This window comes from Gopherus evgoodei, chromosome 8, assembly GCF_007399415.2.
Source record: "Gopherus evgoodei ecotype Sinaloan lineage chromosome 8, rGopEvg1_v1.p, whole genome shotgun sequence".
Classification (NCBI taxonomy): Eukaryota; Metazoa; Chordata; order Testudines; family Testudinidae; genus Gopherus; species Gopherus evgoodei.
In genome coordinates, this window is record NC_044329.1 from 84,187,943 (window position 1) to 84,201,456 (window position 13,514).

The following is a 13,514-nucleotide window of genomic DNA, read 5'->3' on the forward strand; positions in this document are numbered from 1 at the left end:
CAGATTCTACACAAAGCTGGCAGCTAGAAAATGCTATCTTTTTCAACTGACCAACATGGTGTGAAAATCACTGACACAGAATAAGTATGAAATTTCATTATCAGAACTGGTCAGAAGATTTTTTTCCCCAATAAAAATGTTAAATGCTAATAAAAAAAATATTTTTGTTTTCAGCAAAATGTTTTCAACAAAAGCAACATTTTGGGTGGAAAGCAGATACTTTTCATGAAAAATTTTGTTTTGACAAAACCTAAATTTTCTGTCAAAAAACCAGTTTGATGGAAAAGTTTCAGCCATCCCTATTCATGATGCTATTTTTATACAATCACTTTTCAGAGCATAAGCACCTTGAAAGACTATGTCTCCTGGCCAATCTCCTGAGTCAGCAGAAGGAAATTTTTCCTTATCTGGTCTAGAAGAGTAGACTCTCTTTTGGACCTGTAGAGTCTCAGTTTTGGGGACATCTGGGTGTAGACACAAGGCTGGTTTCACATGTCATACAGACGTGATATTGCTATGTATGTGGGGTATGCGCTTTTCCAATGCTTAAAAAAATGAAATACCTCTCAACTGTCACTAGTGATAACTCTCAAGTATCTTAATAGAAAGATTTGTGATACAGCAACAACTCACACACGGAACAGATTTGATTGTTACCTGGGACCAAACAAAAAAAACTCTAGCTTAGAAAATTTTTTCTATTGCATAGGGAAACAAAAGTTAAATGTTCAGTTGTCAGTGTAATCCAAAGGATTAGACACATGAAATTTCCCAGTGGTATCATCCAAAAGAGCTTCTCAAATATAAAGTCAAGAAATCTTCTGGTTGGTATTCAGATGAAAGTTGTGATCCTCACATCTGCACTAATACGTTTTAGATGTAGCAGTCAAATCTGAAAGTACCTACTGTCAACTTGAAGCTGCGGGTACAAAAACCAATGTCTGTAAGTTATCCAAATTGCAAGTGTTCACATTGGCTGCTTGCCTCCAAATGTAACACATGCAGAACTCACACTGAGACAGATGTGAAAGAGGGACTTTCAGAAGGGTTCCAGTCTATATATAGCAGATTTCCTACAATACTGCCTGCTGTTACTTAGGAAAAAACTGACCTCATCATTCTCTTAGGCCACATCACTTATGGCTCAATTCAGTTCCCACTGAAATCAATAGGAGTCCTTCCATTCTCTTCAATGATAGCTGAAACAAGTCCTAGCTCTGTCTAAGGCTTTGTTTACACTACAAAATTAGGTCAACATAAGGCCCCTTGCATCAACCTATTTGTGCATGTGTCTGTACTAAAATGTGTCTCCCATTGACATAAGCACTCCATTACAGCGACGCAGTAAAACCATCTCCCTGAGCAGCATGAACCATGGTCATGCAGTGGGAGTGTAGACACTATGTGACCTGGCTCGACCCTAACAATTCTCCAGCAGCTGTCCCACAACGCCTTATTCCCTGCGACACAGACCACTTTGGTCACAATTGTGAACTCTGCTGTCTGTGAATCACAAAGACTGGAAGCTGCCCTCACGTCACGTATTTTTGAAATGCCTTTTCCTTTTTGCCCAGATAACCATGTTGGGTCTAGACATTAGACATGCTCCTGCCTGGAGTAGACAGGAGATCTGGATCTCCTGGGTGTGGGGAAAAGAGGTTGTGCAAGCACAGCCACGGACCAGTCAGAGAAACATGGACCTCTACCAGCAGATTGTGCAGGGGCGCAGGCTAGGAGGTATGACAGGGATGAGAACCAGTGCTGCATGAAAGCAAAGTAACAGCACCTGGCATACCACAAGGACAGGGAGTGCAACAATTGATCTGGTGCTGAGCTGCTACTTTTACAATGAGATGTATGTCATACTTGGCCAAGACCCTACCTGCACACTGCAGACCACCATGGATACCTTGGAGGAGCCTGAGCCTGAGACAGAGACCTCAGGCATGAACAGTGAGCAGCTGGAGAAGAAGTGGGGAGATGCAGCAGGGGGGCTCCAGCCATGCCCCAAGCCAGGACCTGTTTGAGAATCTGCTGCAGTCTAGTCAGTCCCATCAGCTAAGCGCGGATGAATCAAGAAGGGGAAGGGATCTTGGGTAAGTGTGTTTATGCATTTTCTTTACAATGTTTAAGTTTAAAGATGGTACCCAGCCCATCCCCAAGCTAAGAAGACACAAGTATCATCTTTTCATTGGTTAACTTGTAGAAGAGGCAAAAGGCAGAACAAACAAAAGTAAGAGTTGTATATGCTTTCATTGGCAGAGGGGCAGGCAAAGTGGTATTTTTTTATGTACCTTCTGAGAGAGCTCTATGAAACTTTCATGGAGGTGCTCTACACTTCTCCCTTAAGCTTCTGGGGATGGCTGTCTTGTTTTTCCCTCCTTTCCCACACCACTCCATGATGAGTTTGGCTGGCACCATTGCAGTATATAGACTAGCAGCATATGGGCTCGGGTGGCTTTGGGACACCAGTAGCAGCTGTGCTCTCTGTGCCTTTGTTACCCCCAGGAGTGAGATATCAGCTAAAATCATGACCACTTGAGAAAAATAGTGCCAATAATCAGTGCCGTCGCCCTATGCGCAGACCCATGGAATAGGGACAGAAAGTCTGTTGTTTCATGAAACCAAAATACCTTTCCACCCACCCCTCCTTGCCTCTGGCAGGCCATATTCACCACCACTGGGGCTGGAGAATGGTGCTGTGCAGAGGCGCTCCGAAGCCAAAGGGCCAGTAAGAATGTCTTATTAAAAATTTTTATTGGAATAAGGGAGGAAGTTTTGAAACTTATCTTTCCCTTTCCATTGTGACTGTAAATCCATGGTAGGTTTGTCTGTTTTTATCAGCAGTTGCTGCTGTTGCTACTTTGCTATGCCTTCCTCACTCACAGAATGCCAGGTCCTGAGGAGGAGGAGGAGAAAGAAGAGGACTAGGAAGGACATGTTCAGCAAGTTCCTGCAAGCCAGTGCTGCATCAGACCCTGAACAAAGGGTCTGGAGGGCTACCATGGCAGATGGCATGAAGCAAGAGAGAGTGGACAGGAGATGGGCCCAGGAAAAGGAGAAGGAGATGCACCAGGATATAATGGGTCTTCTCAGGCAGCAAATACAAATGCTTTTGCAGACCTGTTGATGTACAGATCCAAAAATCCTGGACTCCGCACCCCTTGCAGTCCTGAGAGAACTCCATTCTAGCAGCTCCATGCACAATCCTACTTTCCATGTGGCATAACAGCCACATCTGTATTCCTACCACTCCGCACAGGGTGCCAGCAAGGAAAACCACAGCTTCATGTACACTGACCTCTGAGAGCCACAGGCGGCATATCTGTAGGCACAAAGGATTATATTTGTACACTGAAATGGACAGAAATGTTAGCCGCCTTTCCAATTTCAAAGTCCCATTCTGTTAATATATGTTTAAAGTTTCTATTGCAGAGCCTGCAGTTTTTTGCTCATGTTTTTTCTATGCTGTTTTTGCCACTCAATTTTCTATTTTTGGAGAATACAATTATCATTAATAGTACACAACACATTGCAGAATGCATTACAGTACTCAAAGCCACATAACTCAGAGGCTGAGGAAAATGGTCATAGCTGTAACTAGACAGCAAACACCAAACACGTCCTAACAGCAACTACAGCTCAAAGCAGAGAGAACAGTTCAGCACAGATCACATGTATGGCTGACTGCTAAAGTGTGGTACTTCTGTGCCTCTGCAAATACAGGAGAATCATGTGTTCTGTATTTGTGATGTTTATAAGAATAGTGCAGAGCTCTGTACGCTCCATGCTTCTGTCAGAGATGGTGGAAACCAAAAAGTGACATGCGGGATTGTGAGGTTTAAAAATAAGGAGCAAAAATTATGGGGTATGGCTGGCATTATGGGGTGAAGACACTTGCATGCTGGGAACTTGGCCCTTAGTTCTCAGTGATCCATGGACAAAAATTTCTCAGTAGGCATTGCGCCAGACAATGGCGCATGGCACACTGCACTTTGCATTGACACAAGCAGTCCTGGTGAGTATGTGCAGTGCTGGTGCAAGCAGCCAAGTATGCATGCACATGAGTGATATACTAAGTTTGAAGTCTGCATACTGATGTACATTGTGTGAAATAAAGTCTGTGGCACAGACATGGCTAAGGGGCTGATCAAAAAGGTGAGATGTGGAATGCCTTTAACTCCCATTGATTTTAATAGGAATTGGATTGGGAGTGTGCCACTCCTTAGGGAAAGGACCTACAACACCTTTCAAGATCAAACTCTAACTTTATAGAAGTTGGCTCTCAGCTCTGTATGTCTGTGTGCAGACAATAACGTTGAATACCTAAGTATCACACAAATGCAAAAAATTACACCTCTGGGTGAATGCTGTATGGCAGTACGTCACCCCAGCACAGAGTTCCCATCTCCCTGCATGAATAGGAGCTGATCTTTCCCCTCTAATGTTTTTGGGTCACAGGTTGTCCACTTGTTATCTCTGGAATTAAAGAGCTGAAACTTAAGAAAACAACACAGTCTGGATTTCAAGGCTTCCACAGGGACAAATACACCACAATTCCTGAACGGACCGACAGAGTTTTTAGTGCAGAACTATTCTGCAAGTGGTCCTATGGCGAGTGTCAAGATATCGACTTTGACTGCGTATGGTACGTACTGAATTGAATTATGTCTGCTGGCAAATGTATTATCCTAGACTCCCTCAAAAACAAACAAACCCACCCTCCACATGCAGTAGGCACTGCACAGACTGTGCTCTAAAAGCAACCGCAGTTTGCTTTTTGTTACCATTAAAACCGTCTTATTTAAATTCTCTAGGCCTGATTTTCAGTTGCTGAGCACCCACAGCTCCCACTGACTTCAGCTGAAGTTATGAGTGTTCAGTACTTCTGAAGATAAGGCTCTGAGTGGTCGATTGTCAACTGGTGTAGTTCCAATTCAGAGCTCTGTTGATTTACACCAGCTGATGTTCTGGACTGAGTAGTTCATATTTGAACACAGCTGCCCTCAGCATAATAAGCTAATAGCTTAAATAAAATGCTGATTTGCAATATTACAGGGTTGGGGGATTGGAGTGGGAGGGGAAATTAGTAAGGGAAGGGCTTAGTACAAACTCTGTGTTATATTGTTGTTAGAAAGAGACAGAGGAAATGAAAATAAAATATTACAGATAAAAAACAAGCATAACGGCAATTAATAACATGTTTCACCAGTAATTTTAGAGCTTTACTTTCAAACAATATTTTTAAGGGACATTGTTCATGAGTGTGTCCTTGAGGCATTTTCTGGGCCACCTGACTGCGGGGAATACTCACCCTCTCACCAGAAGACTGTCAACAATATTCAGATGCTCATCCTGGCGAGAGTTCCACAGGTATCTTTTTCATCATTTAATATTTAGGTCATAAATACAGTCATAGGACCCACTGAGATGTTCAGGCTGAGCCTATTTGTCTAGATAACCTAAGTAAAACATGAAACTGCTTGAAGAGGCAGCTAGCTGTTTTGGAAAAATCAGAATGCAGAGAAAATGCAGAGCACTTCCTATGAGGATAATGGACATGAAGGGCATTCAGCACTTCACAGGAGCAGACTCAGAAACGAAAGGGAAGAATGCTACAGAATAGTGTTCAGGTGTTTCTAAAATGGGCCCATTTTATCCTCTTTGCTCTACTTCCTTTTGTGAACTTTGTTTAAATACTTTATCAGACTGTCATGCAGGAAAGTATGGTGACAAACTGACAGTTTCAGATTTTTATCATTTCAGATACAGGAGATTGAAGTCACCTTGAACAACATTTATTATGATGTCATAGACCTGAAGAAATTTGGATTGACCAATGACAAGGAGGTGAGGGAACTTTTAAAATATTAAATGCATGGGGTCATTTAGAAAAACCCAGCCCACTAGAGATGTGTTTCCTTTGCACTGCTCTGGTGGTGCATATTGGCTACAAAAGCTAGTTAACCAGGTTCCTATGGATTCCCTCTTGTGATGTAGGGCCAGTGTGTTGAGGGTGTGGTGAAGGAAAGGGGATGTGGTCAGAGCCTGGCTATGCTCCAGAAATCCCCAGCTGCTAGAACAGCCTCTTGCTGTTTTGTTGCAGCTGGATACAATTTAGACCTGGGCACAACTCTGGGATGGGAGGGGGACAAGGGTGGAAGCTGTACAGCATTTGTCTTCCTCCCCCTCAGCTGCTAAGAGAGGTGCCCAGGTGTGTCTGAGGAGCTGGCCTGATGAACTTACACTAGTATAAACCTGGTATAAATGAGAGGAAAATGAGAGTATTTGATTTTACGATTGCCACTTTAGACAGATGAATTAGTCTTCCCTTATGCTCTGTTCTCCTTCCCCTGGATCTGGGTCCCCTGCCCTCACTACTCTTATCCTGCCCCCATCTTTAAATAGCCAGTATAGGTCTGCTCCTGCTCCCATTTAACTTCATATAAAAAATCCCATTGATTTCAATAACGGCAGGAATGGTACCTGGTGGCTTGATCTTTTGACATGTTGAGTGCCCTCAGGTTCTACTGAATATTGATTTTAGTTCAATGATGCCACTGAGGTTGATGGATACTCCAGTTGGAGGAGAGCTACTGATGTATATGTCATTTATGTTCAGGTTCTGGTCCCAGTGGACATTCCCTACGCTTCTTATACATGCACCCTCGGAAGGAAGAAGTGCTTAAGAGAGCAAGCCTAAGATGCAAAAGATGAGCAGCAAGTCAATTGGCTGGATGTTTTGACAAGGGACCAACTGAACATATGGGCTCTATTCACCCATATAAGACACACTTACCATGTGGCTTTCTTTTCAGAATGTATCCATTCCATTCATTGACCTGACTTTTCCCTCTACAAATTACAGAGATTGGGATTTTGAAAAGAGCCTAAGGAATTCAGCTATCCAAATCCCAATGAATCTCAATAGGATTTGCGCACCTAATTCCCTTCGGTTCCTTTGGAAATCCCAGCCAGAAACATTAAAATCAGTTCATTAGAAGACAATTATTTTTAGGCTTATTATGAAAGTTCCAGTTAATTAGTTAATGTCTGTAATGTGCTTTGCACATTTATAATCCTAAATAGGTTTTATGCATTATTTATTAATGTGCATGCATTAATTCATTCTTCCTATTAACACTAAAATTAATTTACTGGCATGAGACCAAATTTTTAGGTGGTGTAAACTGGTATGACTTCAATGGACTGCAATGAATCTGGCCCAATACATAAGTAATAATTCTCTAATTTACATATTGACAATGTAAATTCAATTAGATCCTGATTTCTTCATGAAGCAATGAGGAAATAAAACCACATTCTACCTACTTATATATTATATCTTCCTTACAATATTAATAGTACAGATGTTGATTAATTTCTATTTAAGGGTTCTAGTTAGATGGCTGCTGCATTAATGCTCATCAAACAACCAGCTATGGGGATTATACAGCTATATAACTGCTTCTGTGTTAATCACTGAAATGCTTAAGGGGTTAATGCTCTGTGGGGTTATTTAGGTCTTATTCTTTAATTTAACAGTACTATCATGATTTTTGAGCAGGCAGAAGTCAACCCAAAAAGTAAGCTATAGCTTTTTGGGGAGAAAAATGGGTAGGCAAATTCCACTTTATTTACAACTCCAGGGCATACCTTTGAGCACAGATATTAAATAGCAAAATCAGCACATCTTAGACCTATGTGTTCCCAACCTGTCACTAACACAGCCACAATATAAAACCTGCTCAAATTCCATTAGCTTGAAACTACTGCCTTTAGTTTCCAAGGGCAGGATTTTAAAAACTACTAAATGACATAGGACCTTAAATCCAATGTGACTTGTGCCCAAATCACTTAGGCACTTTTTAAAACCTCACCCCAAAAGTCTTTGGGCATTAAACTCCTCACTCAATACATTTAGACCTATTTTGCCCTGCTGGATCTGATCACGTGCTTTGGGTAACACTAAAATTAGGGAACACAACCTGAATGGGCATTTAGGAAACTGAGGTTGCTTGCAACATAGAAGCATCTCTCCCTCTCTCTTCCACAAAAGGATTCATCTGCTTATCTTAAACACCACATAAAATTGGAAGGCAGCTATTGCTCATCAAAATGTGACATCTTCTTAAAGACAATACGACAATTTATATCATGGGATGGATTTGTTCCAGGTGTGCTTTTATTTGCCTGAACTGGTAACTAGTTGACCCAACTAATTGGTCTGTAGTTCTGTGTTGGACATTACTTTCTTCCTTGTGTGAAGTTTATTGCATTACATTTGAGGGTCTCATCTCTTTTCTATTTCTGCTACCTTATTATTTTATGACTGAATGGTCTTGGAGATTATCTATGTATCTTTGAATGGAAAAATAAAAAGCAAAGTTTAAAAGAAAACTGCTTTTTGACTATTATATTGAATTAGGGAAGAGCCCATATGGATTTCATTAATATGAATACATACCAGATAACATTACTAATATTAAATTCAGATCAGTCCCCCCAAAATGATCCACCCCTTCCATTTAAGCTAAAAAAAGGATTCCTCTGACCATTACATTATCCACCTCTTCCTAGGTAAAGCAGGTAGTTCATTGTGTGTGGACAGCCTGCTCATTGTGGTTTGACAAACTTAACGGACGCCATAAGACATAAAGAAGACAACAAAATCCCTATTCAGACCTCCCATTGGTTCGGAACACACATCATTGCTCACGCCATGCAGTCTCTCTAGAACTCTGTAGTCGTGCAGGCATTTCAGCCCAGCTTTGAAAAGGTATTTAAACAGTGCTCTGCTTGCAACTGCAATGCCTAAGAAGAGCTGGATTTTTAAAGGCATTTAGATGTCTAACTTTCATGGATTTCAATCAAAGTTAGGCCCCTAAATATCTTTAAAAATCTGTCCCCAGGTGACTTAGATGGCTAAGTCCCATTTTCAAAAGTGACTTGGGAGCATAAGTTTCATTAAAAGTCACACTGGGATTTAGCCATCTAAATCACTTAGACTTTGCAACGTTGAGCCGAGCAACATCTGAAAACTGTTACAAATCTGGCCTTTGTGTGTGACTCTTAGGCAGGCAATAGACTGATGAGTAGAAAAGTGCCAAACATCCAGCAAGAACTCATGCGAGAAGAGGTGTTATATCTGAGGTCCTGATAAAACTCCAATCTGGATCATTACTTTCTATCTACATAGACTCCCATTAAGTTTTTTCTTGCAGAATAATTCTTCCTCCCTGGTCCTAAAGGGTTGTGGAGGTTGACTGCACAGGTTTCACTCAGAGTTGACTGTTAGCTGTATTTCTGTGGTGGGTGAATGACTTGGATAGGTCATTGGATGCCAACCCTGGCTTGAAGTGGTTTCCATCATATACAGTGGTTAGAGTTTGGTTCAATGGCTGTCAGTACCCCCATTGTACAATTGTTCCAGCGCCCCTGCAAGTTGGCTGGGGATTGGACCTTGCATCTGTGGTTCATCCTCCCACATAGTTCACTAGTGGCCTATGGATAGGGCCCTACCATATTCACAGTCCATTTTGGTCAATTTCATAGTCATAGATTTAAAAAAATGTAAATCTGAAATTTTATGGTGCTGTTATTTTAAAAAAGTTATGGAGGAGTCATAAGGTTATTATAGTGGGGGTTGCAGTACTGCTCCCCTTACTTCTGCGCCGCTGTTGGCAGCAGTGCTGCCTTCAGAGCTGTGCAGCTGGAGAGAGGCAGCTGCTGGCCAGGAACCTAACTCTGAAGGCAGATCTGTTGCCGGCAGCAGTGCAGAAATAAGGATGGCATGGTATGGCATTGCCACCCTGACTTCTGCCCTGCTGCCTGCCGAGCTGGGCCCTCGGTCAACAACTGCCACTCTCTGGCTGTCCAGCTCTGAAGGCAGCAATGCAGAAGTAAGGATGGCATGGTATAGTATTCTCACCCTTAATTCTGTGCTGCTGCTGGCAGGGCGCAGCCTTCAGAGCTGGGCACCCAGCTAACAGCCATCGCTCTCTGGCCACCCAGCTCTGAAGGCAGTGCAGAAGTAAGGGTGGCAATACTGTAACATCCCCCCCCCCCCCCCCCCCCCCCCCCCCGCAGCTCCCTTTTGGGTCAGGACCCAATTTGAGAAATGTTGGTCTCCCCCATGAAATCTATATAGTATAGGATAAAAGCACACAAAAGACCAGATTTCACAGTCTGTGATGTATTTTTCACAGCTGTGAATTTGGTAGGGACCTACCTATGGAGGCTTGCAGACTAGACTGCATAACCTACAATTAAAAATTAACTGGTAGTCTCAGATATGCACATAAGTTCCTATCATTTTGATTTCCATTCCTATACCATCCAACATGCGGTCAATCCTGGTAGCTGGCCAGGAAGGTTTCACTACAATTTTATATAAGATGTGTGTGCACAGACATCTTTTGTTAAATGGGCTAAGAACATAGAGCTGAAATTCCATTTTCAAAACCAGTACAATTACTCTCTATAAATTGATCATATCACAGTGCGGAATTCTATAGCGGAATTCTTGTGCATAGCTAAGTGTGATACAAAGAAAATTTCCCCTTTCTAAAATAAAATATAATTTCTTACCTTTTTAATATAATCGGGCAAGTCTATTGCAGCTGCTTCAACCTTTAAAGAAAAAATCCAAGTCTCTTCCATCCTCCTTTTTATTTTTGGACATTAGAATATCACTTCCACATGAAGCCAAAAAAAAGTAAAATCAAAGCAATCTCGTGCCCTCATATTTTTTTCTAAATGCTAGAAGCATAATACTAAAATGAAGCAAACTGCTCCGAGATTTCCAATAATCAATAAAACTGTTGGCTTCAAATATCAATAGGAAAACTTTGTTAAGATAAAACTACCTGCTGTTTGGGGCACATCAAATAACCAGCCAGCTCTCTCATGGGAAGTTGATAGCTTATAGTGTATACAAGAGGAAAAACTGTTAGTTGTATCTAGCTACAGGAGTACAAATATTACACAGAACTCAGTAATAATTAGAATGTGAACTGTATCTGTGCATCTCAGAATGAATACCTTGCAGATCAAAACACGCCTGGAAAGGAAGGAAATTCATTCTCTCCCTCAGCAGGGCACTGACTTATGCGAAACAGGCAAGGTACAAATTGCAGTGGTGTTAGGAAGGACTTTTATGTGTAGGATTCCCACAGCTTTGCAAAATTCTCCTTGCCTGCTCACATGGGGTGAGGTTCGCTGTTGTGTGTTTTTGTTTGTTTGGACAGGTGAGTAAATTCTCATTATTTTTACCTTTATTATCAATCATCATCATAAAGGGTGAGTAAGTAGATTTTGAGACAGGGCTGATAAATTTTTAAGACAATTTTGGGAGGCTGAGTTTATATTGGACAAGACTGTGGTTTGCCTTATGCACCTGTGTAAGGGAGGAGAAGAAAGGCCGTTTTACTCCCCTTTACAGGCTGCCTCCATCATGGGTCACAGCACAGAGAAGGGAGTATACTCCATGAGGCCACTTCTTCCTCTCCCCTGTGGGCAGGTGATGAGTGGGCAGGCGGGGGTGGGCAAGGGGTGACATGTTAACTCCAACCACTCCCAAAGCATAGGCTGGAATGGAGGAGATCATAATCTGGTATTAGTCTAGAGGAAAAGCCAGTGAAGGAACTGTGAGGTCACAAACCCCATCAACTCCAGACCAGAGGCAGTGCAAGTACATTGCAAGCAAAGATGAGCCTGCAGCTGGCCTGGAGGTTAACTAATTCAGGCTGTGGTGGACCATGGACAAGTTCCTAAGTCAAGGACCTCTCATGAAGAACACGCTGTCAGCAGCTTCCATTCTTTAATATTGAGAGTGCTCCAACTCAGGTGCCTCTGTTGATCTCAAATGCAGAACGATAGCACAGGGAGGGAGATGATCTCTCACCAGGTAACCAGCTGCCAAAACATTTAGGGCCTTATAAGTTTATGGCCGTGGCTACACTGGCGCTTTACAGCGCTGCAACTTTCTCACTCAGGGGTGTGAAAAAACACACCCCTGAGCGCAGCAAGTTACAGTGCTGTAAAGTGCCAGTGTAAACAGTGCCCCAGCACTGGGAGCTCGGATCCCAGCGCTGTAAGCTAATCCCTTTGGGGAGGTGGAGTACCTGCAGCGCTGGGAGAGCTCTCTCCCAGCACTGGCATCGCGACCACACTCGCACTTCAAAGTGCTGCTGTGGGAGCCCTCCCGCAGCAGCGCTTTGGAGTTTTGAGTGTAGCCAAGCCCAAAGTCAACAAGGATTCCACTTGGAAGCTGATTGGCAGCCAGAGCACTGGTATAATTCAATGGCAAAAAATAGGTTAACAGAGTTAAGGTTGTTTAATGTTATGTCATCCCATAAATTGAGCAAAACTCAAATTTCTGAAAACCAGGAAATGTATAGTTCAGGTTGTTCATGCATCCTTAACTCTGCCTTATGTCAGCAATGCCTGAGTACACCCTATTCACACACATACCTTTACTCTGCCAAGCCCACAGTTGCTGAAATGTACAAGCTCCTTTTGCAACCCCTTTACTCTCATCCACAGCAATCCATCTTATATTTTTAAGAGACAAAAAGAATGAGGGAAAGGTTTTCAACTTCCCTCTACTGCACCACTCTATGTTCTTAATGTAGAACATTACTTACTAAGATCATCATTCACAACTTCCAGAGATCAAAAATCATGAGCTGGACTCCCAAAATAACCAGATATTTACAAAAAAAAGATATTCTGTGGTTTTTTGGTCTGTCCTTTGATTTTTGAAATCCATGTCCATCCCCAGTGTATGTGTGACAATTACTGTTGCCCATTGTCCCCAATTTATTGGATACGATGCTCCCTGCTTCAGGAGCTCTCACTGCCACATCTCCTCATCTCCTACTCCCACCCTCAAATTCAGCTCCCTTCTCTTCCCTCTAGGGGTTCTTCCCTTCTCTTTCCGAGGATGGGAGGAGATGAGTGGGGTTCCCTTGCCGTTTTCCCAGCTGGGGGCAGGGGGTGTCCGCCCCAGGGCCTCTTCACCCCCTCTGGCCCATCTGTCATCACCAGATGGTTCCAGCCCCAGCCAAAATCATGTCACAGGTGAAAAATCATGAGAGCTGGCAGCACTATAAGCATTCAGCTGCTCTTGCTTCTGTTTCTGAGTCACTCACCATGCCATCCCTTATAGCAAGCACTGCAGCAACATAATCACTTGAGAAAAGCATGGGAAACGATGGCAAGGTCAGTGAGAGAAGTTCACATTTGCAGGGGCGGCTCTAGCTTTTTTGCTGCCCCAAGCACGGCAGTCAGGCAGCCTTCGGCAGCTTGCCTGCAGGAGGTCCCGAGTCCCGTGGATTTGGCGGCTTGCCTGCGGGGGGGGGGGGGGGTCCACCAGTCCCACGGCTTCGGTGTACCTGCCACCGAATTGCTGCTGAATCCGCAGGACTGGCGGACCTCCCAGAGGCACACCGCCAAAGGCTGCCTGACTGTCGCCCTTGCAGGGACCAGCAGGGTGCACCCCACGGCTTGCT

The 13,514-nt window shown here is 43.1% G+C and overlaps 1 protein-coding gene across 2 annotated transcripts in view; it reads left to right on the top strand.

The window, feature by feature from the left end:
* Nucleotides 1-8,394, top strand: part of LOC115656425 (uricase-like) — a 32,158-nt gene extending 23,764 nt beyond the window's left edge. For both annotated transcript variants that reach the window (XM_030573134.1, XM_030573135.1), the window contains 4 exons: nt 4,462-4,648; nt 5,250-5,373; nt 5,767-5,850; nt 6,623-8,394. In XM_030573134.1, the coding sequence (XP_030428994.1) occupies nt 4,462-4,648; nt 5,250-5,373; nt 5,767-5,850; nt 6,623-6,703 (476 nt within the window). In that variant the 3' untranslated portion in view covers nt 6,704-8,394. The remainder of the gene's footprint in view (nt 1-4,461; nt 4,649-5,249; nt 5,374-5,766; nt 5,851-6,622) is intronic.
* The last annotated feature ends 5,120 nt before the right edge of the window (nt 8,395-13,514 follow it).